This window comes from Baudoinia panamericana (genome assembly GCF_000338955.1).
Source record: "Baudoinia panamericana UAMH 10762 unplaced genomic scaffold BAUCOscaffold_13, whole genome shotgun sequence".
NCBI lineage: Eukaryota > Fungi > Ascomycota > Dothideomycetes > Mycosphaerellales > Teratosphaeriaceae > Baudoinia > Baudoinia panamericana.
Genome location: NW_006911269.1, coordinates 363,685 through 382,617, shown reverse-complemented (window position 1 = coordinate 382,617; position 18,933 = coordinate 363,685). Strand labels below are relative to the sequence as shown.

General features: G+C 54.4%; 6 protein-coding genes across 6 annotated transcripts; 4 read left to right on the top strand and 2 right to left on the bottom strand.

Annotated features, from left to right (window-relative positions):
* Nucleotides 1-31: 31 nt before the first annotated feature.
* Nucleotides 32-4,066, top strand: BAUCODRAFT_78650 (uncharacterized protein; the record flags this gene model as incomplete). Its single annotated transcript, XM_007682347.1, has 3 exons — nt 32-1,315; nt 1,571-3,607; nt 3,674-4,066. 3 exons carry the CDS (start codon nt 32-34, stop codon nt 4,064-4,066), a joined length of 3,714 nt encoding a protein of 1,237 aa, XP_007680537.1.
* A 368-nt stretch (nt 4,067-4,434) lies between these two features.
* On the top strand, nt 4,435-5,588 carry BAUCODRAFT_77899 (uncharacterized protein; the record flags this gene model as incomplete). Its single annotated transcript, XM_007682285.1, has 3 exons — nt 4,435-4,502; nt 4,561-5,050; nt 5,103-5,588. The coding sequence occupies 3 exons, from the start codon at nt 4,435-4,437 to the stop codon at nt 5,586-5,588; spliced, it is 1,044 nt and encodes a 347-aa protein (XP_007680475.1).
* A 1,529-nt stretch (nt 5,589-7,117) lies between these two features.
* Nucleotides 7,118-8,029, top strand: BAUCODRAFT_281550 (uncharacterized protein). The gene has a single exon (XM_007682462.1). It carries the CDS (start codon nt 7,232-7,234, stop codon nt 7,841-7,843), a length of 612 nt encoding a protein of 203 aa, XP_007680652.1. The 5' UTR covers nt 7,118-7,231; the 3' UTR covers nt 7,844-8,029.
* Nucleotides 8,030-8,448: 419 nt separating this feature from the next.
* Nucleotides 8,449-9,457, top strand: BAUCODRAFT_77809 (uncharacterized protein; the record flags this gene model as incomplete). The annotated part of the gene is made up of 2 exons (XM_007682280.1): nt 8,449-9,034; nt 9,084-9,457. 2 exons carry the CDS (start codon nt 8,449-8,451, stop codon nt 9,455-9,457), a joined length of 960 nt encoding a protein of 319 aa, XP_007680470.1.
* Nucleotides 9,458-11,286: 1,829 nt separating this feature from the next.
* BAUCODRAFT_78517 (uncharacterized protein) lies at nt 11,287-13,438 on the bottom strand (the record flags this gene model as incomplete). The annotated part of the gene is made up of 2 exons (XM_007682333.1): nt 11,287-11,334; nt 11,387-13,438. 2 exons carry the CDS (start codon nt 13,436-13,438, stop codon nt 11,287-11,289), a joined length of 2,100 nt encoding a protein of 699 aa, XP_007680523.1.
* Nucleotides 13,439-15,660: 2,222 nt separating this feature from the next.
* BAUCODRAFT_569497 (uncharacterized protein) lies at nt 15,661-18,802 on the bottom strand (the record flags this gene model as incomplete). Its single annotated transcript, XM_007682461.1, has 2 exons — nt 15,661-18,474; nt 18,522-18,802. The coding sequence occupies 2 exons, from the start codon at nt 18,800-18,802 to the stop codon at nt 15,858-15,860; spliced, it is 2,898 nt and encodes a 965-aa protein (XP_007680651.1). The 3' UTR covers nt 15,661-15,857.
* Nucleotides 18,803-18,933: the final 131 nt, after the last annotated feature.

Genomic DNA, 18,933 nt, shown 5'->3' with positions numbered 1-18,933 from the left:
ACTCCTGCTGGACAGCGAGTCGTACGCAATCATGTCCTCCCCACCACAGCCGACATGCAGCAGCTCCTCCTTTCTCGATGCCTTCAACTGCGGAGCGGGCACGGCGTTGCAAAGCCAGTCGATAACAGCGAAAGCCTTTCTCGCCGCAGTAGCTGGTAGCTTAGTTTCGTTCGGAGTACAGACCTTGATCTTTCTGCTGCTACGGAGACGCCTATCTCGCATATACGGTCCGAAATCGTTCTTGGTGCCGGAGCGAGAACGCGTACCAGCTCCACCAAAGGGCGTGATACGATGGCTGGAACCATTATTCACAACGCCGAACCTGGCAGTCATACAGAAGTGTGGTCTCGATGCGTACTTCTTTCTGCGATACCTGCGGATGCTGCTCAAGTTCTTCGCGCCTGTGGCTATGATCCTTCTTCCAATACTGCTGCCGCTGAACAGGTATTCTGGTGGCAGTAGCAATGGACTTGATAGGCTCTCCATCTCCAACGTGGCGCCTGCTTATGTTGGAAGCCGGCTATGGGCACATCTAATTATGGCTATCGGCGTAATCATGTGGTTCTGCTACGTCGTCTACAAGGAAATGCGCGGTTATATCAGAGTCCGACAGGCTTTCCTGACCTCGCCGCAGCACCGAATCCGGGCTTCGGCGACTACTGTGCTAGTGACGGGCATTCCTCGCAAATGGTTGACACTGGAGGCCCTCTCAGGCCTATATGATGTGTTTCCGGGTGGCATAAAGAACATCTGGATCAACCGCAACTTCGATGAGCTAGCAAACAAGGTGAAAATGCGTGACAAGTATGCGAAGCAACTAGAATCTGCGGAAACGAACCTGATTAAGCTCTGCTTGAAGAAGCACGAGAAGGAGAAAGCGAAGAAGGAAGGACGCAAGAAGCAGACGAAGCAGCAGAGGAAACAGACAATTCATGACGAAGACACGGCTGCGCAGCGCATGGCACAGGGTCGAGGCATTAGTGCTGGTGATCAGCACGATACGCCTCACGGACTGCAGGACATCCTGCACGAGGAGCAGGAGCATGAGGAGAAGCAGCACGAGCACGAACTTGAAAAGCGTCGCCACAAGGCTCCAGTTCCATTCGCCATCATGAGCCAAGGCTTGGACAAGGTCCGCCTCGGAGCGGTGAACCAAGGTCTAGACGTCGTCGGGCACGGCCTTGGCGCTCTTACTAAGGGAGTAGGTGCGCTCGGACAGAGAGTCGTCGGCGATGTTGATGCTGGGCTTCGCAGGGTCGGACACGACTTTGACGAGACTACTGAGGCCGCAAACCGTGGTTTTGGCAATGGCTTTGTCACAGACGAGACGCTCTACCGGCAGACTCCGGTGAATCAAACAGACGGCGCACCAACGCCACCTTTCAGAACGCCGCCATCAGAGCCTGGAGACGTGCAGAGTCATCTCTCTGAGGGTGAGGATGCGCTCGTGCATGCCTCGCGGAATGGCGACCAAGCGCCTACCACAGCCCTACACATGGGTGACGCTACGGCAGACGTTAAGCCGCATCCGCTCGCGCTGCCCGCAACTGTGCCGGGAGATTATGCGCAGGCGTCACCCAAGAGTGAGACCACAGTCGGTGGGCCAGACATACATGTGACGCGGCCATCTGTCGAGTCGAAGCCGAGGTCTCAGATGCAGATTGAAGAGCCGCCACCGCTCCCGCCGAGACATATGACATGGAAGCTCTGGAAGAACAATGACAAGTCGCTGGAACTTCCTTCGCCACAGCCGCACACCGCAGACGAGGATGAGTTTCCACTCAACGCAAGCGCAGTCAAAGCCAACATCCCCGCCCAAGATCCGGCGAAGAGGCAGGATTCTGGCTTCTCGAGCAGTAAGTGGGTTGAGAAGTTGACTTTCTGGAAGAACGGCAACGAGGCTGCGAAGCCGGATTATCCGACTGCCATCGACAAGGAGTATGATGAAGATAAGGGCGGAGAACCTTTATGGCGAGTCTATATTGAGCAGAAGGATCGGGAAACTGCACGGCTGCCCGTATTCTCTTGGTTCATCAGCCTGCCCCTCATTGGAAAGAAAGTCGACAAGATTTACTGGTTACGGCGCGAGCTTGCTCGTCTTAATCTTGAGATTGAAGCGGACCAGAACGATGTGGAGCGCTTCCCGTTCATGAATAGCGCCTTCATCCAGTTCAACCACCAGGTCGCCGCGCATATGGCTTGCCAGTCGTTATCACACCACATCCCGCAAAGCATGGCACCCAGACTGATTGAGATCAGCCCCAATGACGTTCTTTGGGACAACATGTCCATCAAGTGGTGGGAGCGATACCTCCGGACATTCATCGTGCTGGCCATCTGTCTCGGCCTCATCGTGCTCTACGCCGTACCAGTTTCTTTCACTTCCGCGCTATCTAAGCTCGACACCCTAGGGTCGACAATTCATTGGCTCGCTTGGGTGAAGAACCTACCCCAAGTCGTGATAAGTATAATTCAGGGTCTGCTTCCACCCATTCTGCTGAACCTTATACTCCTGCTGGTGCCGATAATCTTCCGACTCTTGGTCAAGCTGCAGGGCGTTCCAACTGGCAATATGCGCGAACTTGGCGTCCAGATGTGGTATTTCACCTTTCTGTTCGTCCAGGTCTTTTTCGTGGCAACGCTTGCCAGTGGCTTGTCTGCCTTCTTCACCACACTCGCCCGGCAGCCACAGGAGGTCATCAAGTCTCTGGCGTCGTCTCTGCCGAAGGCCTCGGACTACTTTTACTCCTACCTTCTTGTGCAGGCTCTTTCCAGCTCCGCATCGACGCTATTGCAAACCTTTACACTGATCTGCTGGTTTGTGTTTCCCGCACTGTTCGACAACACGCCTCGTGCAAAGTGGCAACGTCAGACTACGCTCACGAGCATTCAGTGGGGCTCTTACTTCCCAACTTTCACCAACTACGCTGTAATCGGCATCATTTACAGCGTCATCTCACCGTTCATCCTCATTTTCATGATCATCATCTTCGGTCTCTTCTGGATCGTTCAACGGTACAATGTGCTCTACGTCACGCAGTTCCGCAACGACACGGGTGGCTTGCTCTTTCCCACGGCTGTCAACCAACTCTTTACCGGCGTTTACTTCTTGGAGCTGTGCCTGATCGGCTATTTCTTCATCAGCACGGACGAGCAAGGCAGTGCCGTCTGCATACCGCAGGCCGCAATCATGATCGTTGCGCTCGTCTTTACTGCGGTATACCAGTGGCAACTCAACCAGTCCTTCAGCCCACTGTTTCAGTTCCTGCCGATTACGTTGGAAGATGAAGCCGTCATTCGTGACGAGGCGTTCGCCAAGGAGCAGGCGAGCAAGTTCGCGCCACTTCATCAAGGTCAAGACGGTGCAGGAGACGATCAGGACATACAAGATATGCTCGAGGATCGCGAACGAGCTGAAGAAGCAGCAGGTGATGCGCTGTCGGAGAAGGATCGGCAGACTGCGGTAGAGCATAGGCGCAGCGCTCATGTGTCGACCGGACCTACTGGGGAGCTGTCAGCCTCACCATCCAACACGGATGTCGCTCACGAGCAAGCCGCCAAGCCAACGTGGAAGACGGATCGCTGGCGAACAGTTGCTCCAGAGGCTGTGGCTCGCTTGCGGTACCTAGCAATCGGTAAAGCGGACGATAAGCCTGTCATTGATTCTCGGAAGCTAAACTCACGGCAAGACGTTGAGGCGCAACACGAAATTGGTGACGCGCTTTATTCTGGCTTTGCTGACGAGCTAGAGGACCTGACGCCTCAAGAGCGTGATCTGCTCGTTCGGTACGCGTTCCAGCATGCTGCACTACGAGCGAAGAGGCCTGTAGTGTGGATTCCACGTGACAGGCTCGGCGTCAGCGACGACGAGATCAAGCGGGCCAAGAAGATGAGCACGGTCGAGATACCGGCAACGCTGGATGAGAAGACTAAGGACAAGACGGGCATGGTCGAGAAGACGAACATTTGGATCTCGAACGAGGGTACGGCGTTGGATGGCAAAGGGAAGGTCGTCTTTGGCAGAAATCCGCCCGACTTCAGCAATGTTGACTTGATCTCGCTATGAGCATAGCGCTTGGGGTTGCGGTTTCTACAGCGTTCAAGCGAGGCATTACTTTGGCGCTTGATACCCCTAGGAACATGAACGTATTCTGTACCTAATTTACAAGGATCAGTGAATCCGGGACAAGGCTGCAAATGCCATTCTCATGCAATCTTTTTGAAGTGCTGTATGCAGGTATTTCAGTTTCTTATGCTGATAGCATACGAGTGGAACATTGCGCGGACACTCTTGCTCTGTCCCTGAAAACTCGAAAGCCATTGCGGTGACGTGGGGCTTCTGTGTGCCCCGCCAAAACTTTGAAGAAAGTGGTCAAACAAATGTCCAATGTGGTCTCTATCTACATTGAGAGTTCACAATCATATCCTGAAAATATGACATCCGCGGGCAGCTACGAGCTGCTCTGTCTCGAGAATCCATTGCTGGACATACAAGCACAAGGGTAACCTCTCTACTTGCCTCCTTTCTGTTTTGGTGTAGCCGGGCTAACGGTTCTCTAGCGATCAAGCTCTACTTGACAAGTACGGTCTGAAACCGAACGATGCGATTTTAGCAGAAGACAAGCACAAGGGCTTGTACGAAGAGCTGTTGCAGAAGCAAGACGTACAGATGCTGGCAGGCGGTGCCGCTCAGAACACAGCCAGAGGGGCACAATACATGCTTCCACCAGAGTCTGTTGTCTTTATGGGCTGTGTGGGTAAGGACAAGTTCTCCAAGATCCTACAGGACGCATGCGACCAAGCTGGATTGCAGACGAAGTACCGCTACGACGAGGAGCAGCCTACGGGACGATGTGGCGTTATTATCACCGGTCACAACCGGAGCATGTGCACGGACTTGGCAGCAGCGAATTGTTACAAAATCGAGCATCTCAAGGAGAACTGGGACCTGGTGGAGAAGAGTAAAGCTTACTACGTTGGAGGTTACCACTTGACCGTCTGCGTACCCGCGGTGTTGGCGCTTGGTGAAGAGGCGGCTAAGGAGAACAAAGTCCGTTGCGGTCACCATCTTCAGTGTATGTCCGTTGCTAATAATTGTGAAGACGTTCATTCTGTCATTGTCGGCACCCTTCATACCGCAGTTTTTCAAGGACGCACTCGATCAAACAGCGCCGTACTGGGATTACGTTATTGGCAATGAGACCGAAGCAATGTCCTACGCCGACTCCCACGACCTGAACACCCACGACATTCCAACGATTGCCAAGCACCTTGCTAACTTGCCCAAGAAGAACAGCAAGCGGAAGCGGACGGCAATCATCACCCAAGGCACTGAGCCAACCGTAATTGCAGTCCAAGGTGACGACAAGGTACAGAGCTTTCCAGTCCACAAGATTGACAAGGATGAGATTGTCGATACCACAGGTGCAGGTGATGCCTTCGCAGGAGGGTTCTTCGCCGGTGTCGCAAAGGGCGAGAAGCTTGAGACGTGCGTTGACATGGGCCAATGGCTTGCTGCCCAAAGTCTGCGCGTATCAGGACCTTCGTATGTCGTCTGGCGGAGCCGCCTTTTGGCCCAGGACATCTAGAAAGAGGCTGACGTGTTCACAGATTCCCTTTTCCCAAGAAGACATACACGGCGACATCATAATCGCTCAAAAAAGCAGTCTGGCAGTGCGACCGCAAAGACCAAAGCTTCTGGCGGTATTTCAACAACCGTAAGTGTGGAAAAGCGATACCCATCATCCTCCACGATGATCTATGAGCGAGCGTTCATTTGTTGCTGTCATTGAACAGCTGCTGGAATTGCCGTATCAATCACTCATCTCGCAGTCACACCGGCATTTTTGGTCTTCCAAGCGCATGCGCAAGAACACGAGCAGAAGCGCCTGACAACCGCAGGATTTCTGCGGGCTTGGCCGCAAGCCTCACAACGTCCATGGCGTCAAACTTCCAACCCGTCTGTGACGGCATTTAAAGACGGCTGCAGGCCCACAACGTCGCTGCCTCCGTTTTGAGTAAGTGCAGAGGTAATACGCAGTGTCATGCCGTAACGTGCCAGTCCGAGTACTTGGGTGACTGTAGTGCTTACGGGCACATGGCGTGCACGAGGTGAGACAGATGTCAGTGTGACTGTCTTGATCCGTAGCCAGTTTCAGATCACTTGGCCGCGGCGGTTACTCTTTTTGTTCCTGGTCCGAAACTCAGACTCGCGCATGCAAAACCCATCCGTATGACCTTGGCAACAACGTGACCAAAAGTCGGTGCGGAAAGCTCGCGCATCTATAGTCAAGAAATGTGTTGATGGACATGTTCGGCTTTGAGCCCAATGGTGCCCAATTTAGATTTCTGCAAGAGCACGTTGCCCTACAATCAGCATTGCGTGGGCATAAATGATGATTGACATGTCGTAACAGCGCGTTAGGCGTGTATGATCCTGGTCTACCTCAACGTCGCTGCAGGAGTCTTGTCAACTGTCATGTGTAGGTTTGATGTGGCGGCGGTGCCGTTGGGCAGATGCCGTAGCTATGGCTTAACAAGGTTCACAGCGAACGATCCTCCAGCGTTTGGGGCTGGGTTGGCAGGCCGGCCCGAAGGTGAACTTGGTGAGCAGCGGCTTGCAGCAAAGCAGGTGGTCATTCGATCTGGGAAAGTTTTTGCTAACGGCAAGGTGACAGTTCGGATATGAGCGCACGGTGGGGAATTTTCAACCATATTTCGAGTCATGCTGAGTTGTTCATGTTGCCGACAACGTATTCGTGCGCTTGAGTATGCAGGGTACATGCAGGAGACTGATGCAGGTACAGGACTTGCATACAACCAACCCGTGCCTTGTGCTCAGCTTCGAAACCCGGAGTACATCAACAAGAGCTCGTCAGAGCTATGATAGCGGGAGCGCGTGCATGCGACCTGTCTCATTGTTGTCTCGACTCGGTTGCCACAGCAGTCCGGCCTGCCCGGCGGAACTGCGCCTGAGACACCGCGGCTTGCGCGACTTCCGCTAAGGAAAGCTTCCTATAGCACTGAACCTGATGGGAGTGTTGCTTCCCACGGCCGCGTATTGACGCCAGCACCGCCGATCTCAGTGTAGGGTATCCATGGTGCACAAGTACCCGCGAGGTGACCGTCCCACCGCAGTCACAGATGGGTCGCCACCCGCCACCCCGTCTTCCTTGAGTTCATAGTGCCACACGCGACCATTAGGCCGAGTACACTAGCCCGTAATCTAGGCATGTACCTGCAGAGAACCATCGTTTGCCCAAATTTGGGTGACCAATCAGGGCTGACGCAAGGCTTACGTCTCTTCTACCTGTTCCTGCTGCTTCCCTCGGTCATCTTGGGCGTCGAGAGGAAACTAACTTCGAACCTCTTGGACCCGACATGTCCAGACCCTACAATTCTCCATTTCAGGTCATTGTCCGCTCCAAACGGCGGTCATGACTCCGCTTTGCCGCCTGACACTTCTGGAAGGCCGCCTCACTCTTCCCATGAATCATGTTGGCCGTATGTAACAACACCAGCCCCCGCTATCATTCGACCAGCCCAACTGCCTTACGTTCTGGCGCCTTACTCTCCACACCTTACAAGGGTCCGGCTCGGCATCTTGACCCTGTGGGCATCGCAAAACGTCGAAGCGACAGTCCGTAGGCTCGACGACCCCACCCTTGCGCTTGGGATCTTGCTTCACTCCCACTTCCCTCATCGTCCCTCATGCACAGTCTCTTCTGCGCGCACTGCCACTCGATTACTTCATCACTCTGCTGCTAGGGCACTTCCATTCGTTTCAGCGTTCTTTCGGCACAGGTCCGGGCTCCTTCAATTTGCGTGGTTAGGCCGGACTTGAAGACTTGGGTTGGGTGGCATATTGGGCAGATTTTGCGTTGAAAAACTTTCTGCGCGTACCATTAGACGATCTCCTAGGCAGCTACGACGCGATATTGATCTTCTCGACTCCGAACAACTTCCCTGCTTTCACAAACTGCGTGGTCCAGCAGTCAACGAGAAAGAATCTACCTACCCTACTGTGGACGTTGGGCCAGTACGTCCTAGAGTAGCCCGCCGGCTTCTTAATACTTCGTCAACCAAGCAGTCTTCTATCAAATCGGCATCCTGGCGCAAGTCTATGCAACACCGCCAATCTCGCCTCAGGCGCATCTTGCGGGCAAAGACCCTCTTCTGACATATCCCGAATCATCGTATCTGGTGATGGATCAGAATGATCCATCGCAAAGACAGTATGCGCCTCATCCGTACGGTCAGCAGCAGCCGCAACAGAGTGCGAACCAGGTACTTAGCCAGTACGTCAGCCCAGTATCAGACGGACGATTTCGTCAAGCTTCCTATATCCAGCACGCACCTGCTGCATCAGCTCCAATCGGAAGGACTGCCGGCGATGTACAACAGATGTACGGCTTTCAGCAAAGCGCGCAGTACAGTGGCCTCCCGACAATGCAGGGTGCGGTCGCGTATACGCAGACAATGCAGGTCTCAGACCCACAACGACAGGCACAGCACGCAACATATCAGCCTTATGGCGGCGGCATGGCATATGGCATGGCCCCGCCGCAGATACCATCACAATCAACAGGTCCAGTATATGAGCAAGCATCACAGTACAGACAACGGCCTAGTGGTGCATCTGAGACACTCTCGGCCCAATACGGAGTTCCACAAGCGGCGCAATATTACCTTGCAGGTCAAGCGGGTCCGACCAGCGCGCCTGCTCCCGAACTCAGTGCCCAGCAGGTGCCAGCGCAATATCAACAAGCTGGCTACCCGCAACCTGGTCCACCCGTGCCGCAGCCGTATCCCAGTACCATGACCGACCCTTCTCAGTCAGGAGCTTACGCGACATATGCTCAGCAAGCTCCTTATGGCACGCAACAAGCGACTCCGTCTGTCGATCAAGAGTTCAACACGTACCGGTCGCGTGTGCGGCAGATCTTTGCTATGGTCAGGGACGGTGCGCTGTACGATGTTGGCCAACATTTGATGCAGATCTCGCAGTATTTGTTGGGCAATGCGGAAGCACTTGGTAAGTGGAGAGCCATCAGGATGAGTGCAAGGCTAACTGCATGCCTTAGGTCTCACGCGCGATGAGGATGCGGCGATGCGCGACGAGCGACTGCAGCTATGGGACGAATTCAACAAAGTCTGGCTTGCAACGATGCAGCGCCAGTTTGATATGGCGGATGAGATGTCACGCACCAACCAACCGATCCAAGAGCCTCAGTCGATCATGAATACTCAAATGCTGGAACAGCTTTCTAGAGAACTCGTGAGGCTGTGCGATATCGTCGAGCCGAAGGGTCTGGTCGACTATCAAATGGGAGTGGCAGAGGAGGAGATCGTGGAGCTTATTTTACGGTGCTTGTCGCAGCTTGAGCCAGCAAGCGATGGGGGCGGTGAAGCGACTCTTGCGGAGTCGTCGACTTCAGCGGCGTTAAGAGACCGATGATGCGTATTCCCAACTGGGTTGGCTTGTGTTACACACGGTCTAAAACAGGCGTTCGTGGCTGGGTTGGACGAACTGAAGACGTGATCCACCTATCGGAGACTGGCCGCGCTCGCTGCACGACATGTTGACATGCATGGTGGCTGCATATGGTAGCGTTTGGCGGTGTCAGGGTTCTCATTGACAAATATGCAGCGAAGGAGCACGGCGAAAGATGGTTCTGGACGGGAACCATGGCATAACACGCGGTTATGAAGGGGTTCATGGGTCGTCCATGGGTTACTTGCCCATGATTCGCATGGTAATGATGGCGAAGTATTAATGAATCGATGCAGGGCGCCACCTGTTTGCAGGCGAACAGTGTGCTGATGGTAATGTAGCTAGGGTATCTGGCTGATGTACGAGTACAAGGCGGGCAGAGGAACGCATGATAGCTCCAAATTGATGCTGTCGCAGTATTCTCAACATTGCGGTCTTTCATACACATAACCAATACAGAGGAGCTTTACTTGCCACGTAAACGCCACTCCCGCGATGACGGCAATATACAGCAAGAATGGAAGCGGTCGTGAAAGCTGACAGGTCATAAGCTAAAGCAACCCGACAGCAGCTGGCGTACTTCGATGGGTGACATAGCGTGCATCATTTATGTCGTGTCGTGGTCGGGTCGTAACATTTCACCCGACGCTCCATGGGTCGGTACCATCGCCTTCCGTTTGACGAATATCACGAGTTCCGCATCTTCTCAGGATGATGCCGCTCTCGTTGGACAACGTCGTGATATGCAGGTGGTGCATCTTGTGTGACTTGGGTACGCGTATTGACTTTCTCTGTTGGAAAGCTCTCGGACTCCGCACTCAACGTCCTCTTCATTTGTGCGCCGGTCTCTGTCTGTAGGTCTTCGTACCGTAAGGCGTTATGCTTGGCTTTGCGTTCCTTCCTTTTCTGGGCCGCCTTGTCGGCAAGGGCGATTGTGCCAGCGATAAGCAAGCAAGCCATATCCCGATAGTTGTTTGTGAGTCTTGTGTGGTTATAGATCTGTGTGTGCTACCAGTAAAGCTGTTGATGTCAACCGAATGTCAAGAAGAAGACACGCCACCCATATAACGAAGCGTATGCCTATGACATAAACACTCATTTTGCAGATCTTCATCCGAAGCGGTTTAGCGCAGGGTGCACAGCCCTCCGGATGGAGGTGAATGCGAACGGTTGCGAACATCCGTATGCGAAGGCGGTGTGGCATTGCTGGGTACTTGGAATTGCTGGAAAGTGGCGTGTCAATTTCTCCGCATGACCCAAGCTGTTGTAGGGCATTGCGGAGACTCTGCGCTCTGCGGCAGCCTCTTGTGGTCAGCTTGGCAAGTTGCCTGGGCGAAGTAGAACTCAGCTATGAAGGAGAGAAGAGGAGACCCTCATTATCAAAACACTGTCTACTCGAACACCAACACCAGGTCTCCGTCTTCCCTCCCACCAAGGCCCATCCCGTCACCATTATCGAAGGAAACGTGTGCAAGCAGCGAGGACGAGTGATCGTAGCCCAATGCGTCAACAAGCATTCAAACTCTCGAAAATGGCAACAATGGATCCTGCTCTGCTTTCGTCCGCGCCGAATATCGGCAGAAACTCTCCGCGGTTCGCTGGAATGTGCAAGATGCAAGACTCCCGTGACCCGTGATTCTTTTGTAACGCCGTCGTAACGCCTGGTGAACACCATACATGAGATAATTAGATGATGCAGGGACGCCGTCGAAATGCTGCAGATTCGCTTCTTGCGGCCTCTTCGTGCTCATGCTCGTCCGTGAAAGCGGTGTTGTGTACGTGCTTTGTGTTCATTAGAAGAAATGCGTGTGCGGCTTGCTGAGCTCGTGGACTTCCATCTCCTAGAGCGATATTAGCGTGAACGTTCGAGTACGAGTAAGATTAGGGACGTACCATTTTGAAGGTATTGAGCTCCTCTTTGATCTGCTGTGCCAGCATCGGCGTCAGGCGGTTACACGTGGCAACCTCACCGCGACGATCATACTCGGTGCTCGACCAAACATCGTGGAACTGTATCCGCGGGCTGAAGGTGATGCCCCTGATCGAGCCGTTAGGCGTATTGGGCATGCTCTTCGTCAGCGTCACCAGTCGCGGGGTGAAGTAATCGCCATTCAGCGAAGCGCTACGGCCTTGTAGCTGGTCCTTCGGCGTATCAGGCATGCTCACGGCCGGGCTTTCCACGATCTGTGGAACCGAAGCTGGAGCAGCGTCAATAGGGTTGATGGTTGGCGAGCCGTTCGGCGATCCAGTGCCAGATCGTTTGAGGATACCTTTACGGACTGCTGCAAGGACATCAGCTCGATCCTTCTCGCTGCCGACGATGCTACGTCGAGAGAGCGAGTCCGAGCCATCCGCGGACCCTCTAGCTTCTGCTGGAGCGCCGCCTGTTGCCGTGGCCGTTGCCGCAGCGCTTGCGGCGTCAATGGAGTTGCGCTCCAGTCTTGGGAAGCCAGTAGCACCTCCAGCCTTCTCTGCAGGGTCCGCATTAACATTAACCTTCTGTCGTTCAGCCTCGACTGTTACCATCGACACCTGAGCCACGCTAGGTTGGACGGGAGCCCCGGATCCGACTTGGACGACAGGACCATCCGCAGCCGGCACGCCGATCACAGACTTGGGTCTGAACAAGCCCTTGATGCTTCTAGCACCCTTCCTCGCACCCTGGCCCATTTTCCGCAGCATCATCGACGCGGACGATGCGGTGGAAGAGATGGATAGATTGTCCGTGGAGCCAGTGAAGCCGCCCTGTCCTGAATAGATGCCTGCACCGATTCCAGCTGCTTCCTGTCTCCTCGCAATCTCTTGCTGCTCGGCATCAAGCTCCAACTCACTGTCCACCCGTTGCTGATGCTGTGCCCGAGCTTGCTGCGCTGCCTGTGCAGCTTGTGCGGCTTGGTTGTTCTCTCCCGCAGCCCGCCTAAGTTCATGAGATCCGCCAAAAGAGAAGGCGCGACGTAGCCGTGACTTCATGCCCTTGTTAAGGTCCTTGTCGGACACAGCTGCGAGTTGTGCAGCTGCTGCGCTCGGAGCCGCCAGCGGCGTCTGGACGCCGGCCTGGGCAGCAGCAGCGTAGGTCTTAGGTTTAACCGGAGATGTTTGCTCTGGGTCTACAGCTTGCTTTGACAACGGCGATGGACCAGCGATGCGTTTGTTAGGCTCAGACGAGCCTCTTGGCGGAACGCTGACATTGGGCTGCGGTGTAGGCTTGACATTCTCCACGAGCCTTACACTCTCTCGCTGAATGGACTCTGCTCTTGCAAGCGAAGTCTGAGACGGGTTGCGGGAGATGGCTTCCTCACTGGACGCTTGCGAGTGGAAGGAGACCGGTCTCATGGTGGTCGGAGTAGATGTGGCACCCGGTCCGTGTCCGGAACTCGGTCTCCGAGCGCCAGCACTAGCTTGCGGTGTCATCAACGTCTGCGTCTCCAGGCTGTTCAAGCTGCGTCTCCTATAACGCTTAGCCAGTTCAGACTCCTTTGACTTCGGCATAGCCATGTCGTCAACACTTTCCTGCCGCCGGATTGGCTGCTGAACCTGGTAAAGGTGGCTGACACTACCGAGTCCGTTTCCGGACGGCGCTGCCGAGCCCATCGGTACCTTGGCGGACCCATTGCTGTCCACACGCCGCTGAGCAGGCCGTCTATAACGGTCAGGTGACGCTTTGACAGGCTGCTCAAACGATGGCATTGCCAGGTCAGGTGACGGCAACGCTACGTTAAGTAGCGACGGCGGCTGCGATGTCATAAACGAATCACCCTTCGTCGATGGCTGAGACGACGTCTCTGAAGACGACGACGTGGACGCTGAGGGTGCGTGACCGTGAGGTTTCTGTGCCCCTTGAACGAAGGTAGGCGCGGAAGCCGTCCGCGGGGTTGCAGTGAAGGCGTAGGGAGCCACGGGGGCCGCAGAGGTAGTTCGATACACGTTGTGCTGCCCATTGTACATGCTCCTTGGGGTTTGTGTTAGACGTGGCGTTGGGGAGTATTGTTGCTGTGTAGATTGGAAGGCCTCGGCTGACGATGGCCGGGAAGGTAGCATCATAGGCAAGACTTCGGCCATGGGGTCAACAAGTGGTGAATAAGACGTGTATTCTGCAAGGCTAAGCAGTCAGTAAATGAGATCGCTGAAGGACTTGGCTGGTTGTGTGAAGGCGAACACGGGGAGAGGCAGTCACGGGAGGAGCAGAGGCTGGAAGGAGTACAGGAGACGGCTAAACACGGGGCTGTGATGAGGAGATCCAAAGGCGAGCATGACAGGAACAAGAACGGTAATGGTGCCGTTCTCGCCTGCCCAGTGTATCTCAAGCGTATCATACCTTCTTAGCCTGTTGCGGGAAAGTCCTGGGCGGACTGTGGCAAGACCTCAATGCATCTGGTTGCCGAGGAAGATGTAGTATAGCACTGCTCTTGCTAGCCAACGATGTCGAAGGTTCAGTCGTAAGTCGTCAAAAGGTCGTTGTAGCGGCGGCGTAAGAGGGCAAATATGGTGATGAGCTGAAAGGGGGCTTGTTTGGAGAATGTTAGGGCGGGCCTCGCCAGTAGATGCACGACACAACCAACGCCCGTATCCTGTTACAAAACACGCACTCGAGGGCTCATGCTGGTCAACGAAGACTTGAGCACGATCGGGAGAGAAGAAGGCGAACTCCCTCGGTGCCAGGCTGTGAGGAGAGTGATTGATGAGAATGCCACTCAACTGCTCTCCCAATTCCCGCACTAGCGTCTCCGCTATGCATTACGCTGCATACGTGCACAGACGATAACCATCGAGGCCTACCCGCTCGGTCTATGTACTTTCTTACCTTTTCGCAGGACAGAAGTTGTTTCTTAAGGCGAAACCGCACTCACGATACCGCCCGAACAGCGTCCTGTGGAAGGCGGATACTTCATCACATAACAACGTTGCTCGTGTACGCCAGGACAACAGTGCCCTCGTAGTCGAGCCGCCCGCCGATGCGGCAGCCAGTTTGAATACGAGCCGTGTCTTCTCCTTGCTTCTGCCTTTCACATGGCGACAAGACACCCTGTGCAGCAACGGATTATTCATCTGCGACACATAGTTGCAGGCCTCGACCACCAACGTTTCTTGATACAGGTTGTCAGAGCTGTGGAAGTGCAATGATTGTTCTCTGGCGGCAGTAGCGGTTCTCGCCATATCGAAATAAACATGCTTAGGCGATGATCGGCATCTAAGCTTTCCTATTCCGCCGTTCGAAACGGCTCCAAAATAGCTGGCTTAGGCCGCTTCTCGATCTTATCCGCAGCACGAGCAGCAGTCCAGGCTGCAACAGGCCAACACCCTGGCTGTTGTGGACAGTAAAGCAATAGCAGAATCGCCACTGCTATAAGGAGAGCCTTCATTGCATGTCGCGAGCGTTGCTAAAGCTACCTCCAAGATAGCAAAGCTTCCATCAGCTCTGTCTGAGATGTAGACGGTCCGATCCAATGAGCAGTTAAGCCACCATCATCGTAACCCTGCATCTAAACAGCACTGCAGGAAGCTTGCATTTCTGCATGCCCTTCGACCAATCCTACGCGTGGACCAGCAGCATCCGACTCCACGCATTGCGCGTTCGTGGGCTCTCACGCCTAACCGCAAGCGGCTATGGGCTTGATCGCTTCCGTGTGTGTGGGGAGCCTTCGCGGCTGAACTTCACCTCTTCGCGCGCTGTGTTGTGGGGATGCTGAACAAGCTGCAAGGGTGCCCTCACGACTTCTTGCTACCTTCACCACCAGCCGCGTCATGTTGTCCCGCATATGCTTCGATGCTGCCGTCGATCGAGATGGTGTCCAAAGCATTGGGAGCCTCCATAGCAACACCTCCGCATGCAACGACCGGGCACAGAACATAGCTACCTTCTCGAGCTCCTTTAAAGGTTGCCGTTGAAGCCTTGGTACGGTAAGTGCTTGCAGCGCGCTACAACTGTGCTCTATGATACGCATCCGCCTACTGCAGGACTGCGAGAGCATGCCAACGCTATGCCGAAGACGGCAGCTACAGCTTACTTATCTGAACCTGGGCACTTGCCGGTGAGGGTCGCGCTTCAGTGCATTCTGTCCTACAATACTACCGAGCCGCTCGCAGAACGCTGAGAGCTCGTATGCCCGCTCGCTGTGAAAGCTAGGAGCGGAATTAGCACAATCGGAGAGAAGGCAGCAGTCGGCATAGATAGCTCCACGGGAAACCTGTTTGCGAGGGATGCAGCTATCGCTGGACTAATCGCTGTGCTAGATTAGATATACATACATACGATGGCCTACATGCACACTCGGACTTCGGAAAATGTGGTGTCGGTGTGGTCTGGCACTTTCTTGTCGCATTGTCCCGACCACATTCGCCGCTCGCGGTTCAAGAGCATCACTGGTCACGTGCTCGTTTTGGTGAAGACGAAGCCAATTCTCTTACCGTCCTCACGGATTACCGTCCGCAGCGCATCGTCTTCGATCGCAGTCTCGAGACTGTTCAGCTCTTGCGGCTCGTTCTCCCATGGCTCGTCATCACCCCATACCATCTCGGTTTGGTCAGAGAGTTTCGGCACTGCAGAGTTGGCAGTATCAAAGTGGGCATATTGCATGAGGCTAAGCATTTTCGCCTTGCCATCAGCGTTAAGGCACTCTCGAGCTTTCCGTTTGATGTCCGCTTCCTGTGTCTGCCAGTCGACCTGATTCCCAGTCCGCCATTTGACAATGTCCTTCCGTGACAGGATTTCGTCGTCAGAGTCAGCGTCCATCCAGATAATTTCTGGTTGCTGGGCTTCCTCAAGATCGATGAATCCACCGGCCGCAGTACTGAGTGATGCCAGATCGTTGCGACCTGGAAGCGCGATTTCAGGATCAGGCGACACAAGCGTGCCATTCCCGCCACAGCTGCAGCCAAGTAGCTTGTGCGTTTGGCAGTCCAGATCTTCATCTAGGCTGAAGAGGTCGCGGAGCTCCTCACGAGTGAAGCCACTGACACCGCTCTTGCCGTCTACTATACTGTCAGCCAGTCCCGTCTTGCTGACCTGCCGCTGAAATATCTTCTCGTCGAGAGCACCTTGTGTAACCAAGCGATAGATGAAGCACGGCCGCTTCTGACCATCTCTGTGCACTCGAGCCATCGCTTGAAGGTCTGTCGCAGGGTTCCAGTCTAGATCGAAAAGTATCAGCCTGGATGCGCCGATCAGATTGAGGCCGACACCACCAGCTTTAGCGGACAACAGAAAGACAAATGAGTTACTTGGCGGCGACCTGTTGAAACGATCGACCAACTCCTGCCGTTTGCCTGCAGGTGTTGAGCCATCCAGCCGAAGATATCTGTACGAGAGCGAACTCAGCAGATTCCCCAGGATATCCATAGTCGCCGTGTAGTTGCTGACAAGCACTACCTTCTCTTCTGTTGTGGTCCGGATGCGATGAAGCAGTGAATCGAGCACCTGCAATTTCCCGCTCGCGCCAGGCGTCCTGAGCAGACCCGAAGGCACGCATCCGAGAAGCTCGGGCTTAGTCGCATCGTCCCCTTTGTCGCCTTTCCTCAGCAATAAGGTCGGGCTGTTACAGACCTTCTTGAGGATATTGATAAGTTCAAGTGTGACAGCAGACGAGCCCAGTGCCGCGTTGAAAGTTGGTGATCCGATGATCGCTCGATACACCAACGCTTGTGCTTCGGTGGGTCTGCAAAAAACCACGTACTCCGTCTTGGGCGGCAAATACTTCGACAGTATTTCTGCTGTTCGCCGCAAGATGAACATGCCGGTGAGCTTCGCTAGCTCTTCGCTACGCGCTTCGCCCTTCTCCACGTCCTTCGCAGAAGCGCCAGGCTGTCGACTCTTGAGTATGGGATTCTCGAACTCCCGTTTAAAGACCGAATACTTGTTCAACAAGCCGGGATTGACGAAATCGACCATGGTGAAGAACTCTGCCAAGTCATTCTGGATCGGCGTGCCACTAAGTATGATCCGCCGATCCGTCTTCAGTGAGCGAATTGCTAAGGCAGACTTGTTCTGCGCAGTCTTCAGGCGGTGACCCTCGTCGGCAATGACGATGTCAATGCCGCTTCCCTTCTGCAAATCCTCTTGCACCATTCGAAGCTTCTCATAGCCAATAATCATAACGCTATAGCTCCTGCCCATGGTGAAGTCTGTTAGCCGCGTCTTCTTGCTCTCCGCGACGAATACGCCTACGCGCTCCTTGCCGAGCCACTTCGTAAACTCCTTGCGCCAATTGTTGATCAGGGTGACTGGACATACGATCAACGCTTTCTTGATCACTGGAGCGTCTTGGTAAACGGGATTCTGTTTGAGAAGCGTCCAGACGAGCGCGATTGTCTGCAATGTCTTGCCGAGCCCCATTTCGTCCGCCAGAATGGCTCCCTCGCCGTCGTATTGTTTCATGCCCATGACGCATTCGTACAGAAATGCAACACCCGCGCGCTGATGTTCGCGCAAGGACTTCGTCAAGATCGGATCAACAACCACGTCCACAATTTGCTTGCCTTTTGGTACGCTTTTAAGTCGTCTCATCACAAGCGCACCTTCAGCATGGGGGTTGTGACGCGGAATCGGCATGATGGCGTCCCGCTTGGGCTGTTGCACGGTATCGTTCAGGAGCGGCGGCTTGTACTTCTGGCTCGTGGCTTTCGACGTTACGGCCACACGCTGCACAGGATCCCTCTGAGTCTCGACGATCTTGTCGTGGCGACCTTGAGCTTTGTTAGTGACACGGCTGACCTCATCTAGCTCCTTCACGGACGGTGGAGGCGGCTGCTGCTTCACGTTGCCCAGAAACGGTCTACCCGCAAGAAGGTCTTCTTTGGTTATCATGGACTCCACCTCAACATCTTTGCCTCCAACAGACAGCTCTGTGCCTACAAGAAGCGGGCCCTTACAGATCGCCCTGCCAAGCTCTCTGCCAGAGATGTCCTGGAGAGTGGCGTAGCCACCTGAAACCGACAGCACGCCGTCACCGTCCCAGGTCTTGTGTTTCTTCGTTGTAAATTTGCGCCTACGTCTGCGTTAGTATGGACTAGGGCATCGAGCCAGGAACCTCACCAGAGCACCGTGAAATAGCCCTCCAGACCAATGTCGGAACTGTTGCTTTGCGAAGAAGCGGGCAGATTTGGAACCACATTAAGCGGCCGTCGCTGCGCCGGTGGCTGGAAATTTTTGCCCGGTTTCGGCCTTTTCAGCAAGTGTGCAGCTGCACTCACGGCTTCCATATGGTCGTTTGTGGAGGTGTTGCTGCTGAGGCGTCGTTTTTTCGTCGGAGGCTCTCCGCTTGGATGCCAGTAGGTTTGAGAGTTGACCATCGTTGGGGGTCTGAAAGGCTTCATACTGGGCCATTGAAATGGTTGTATGCAGATAAGGTGTGGTAGTCTGAAGTCGAGAAGTTGAAGTCGCGCGGCGCGTCAGGCACTCGGACCCACTTGTCGCGCTCGCCACGCTGCTTCATGTGACTTCTGAT

What these genes read in the sequence shown, in the direction of transcription:
- BAUCODRAFT_281550 (XM_007682462.1), top strand. Translation starts at nt 7,232, where the DNA reads ATGTACCTGCAGAGAACCATCGTTTGCCCAAATTTGGGTGACCAATCA.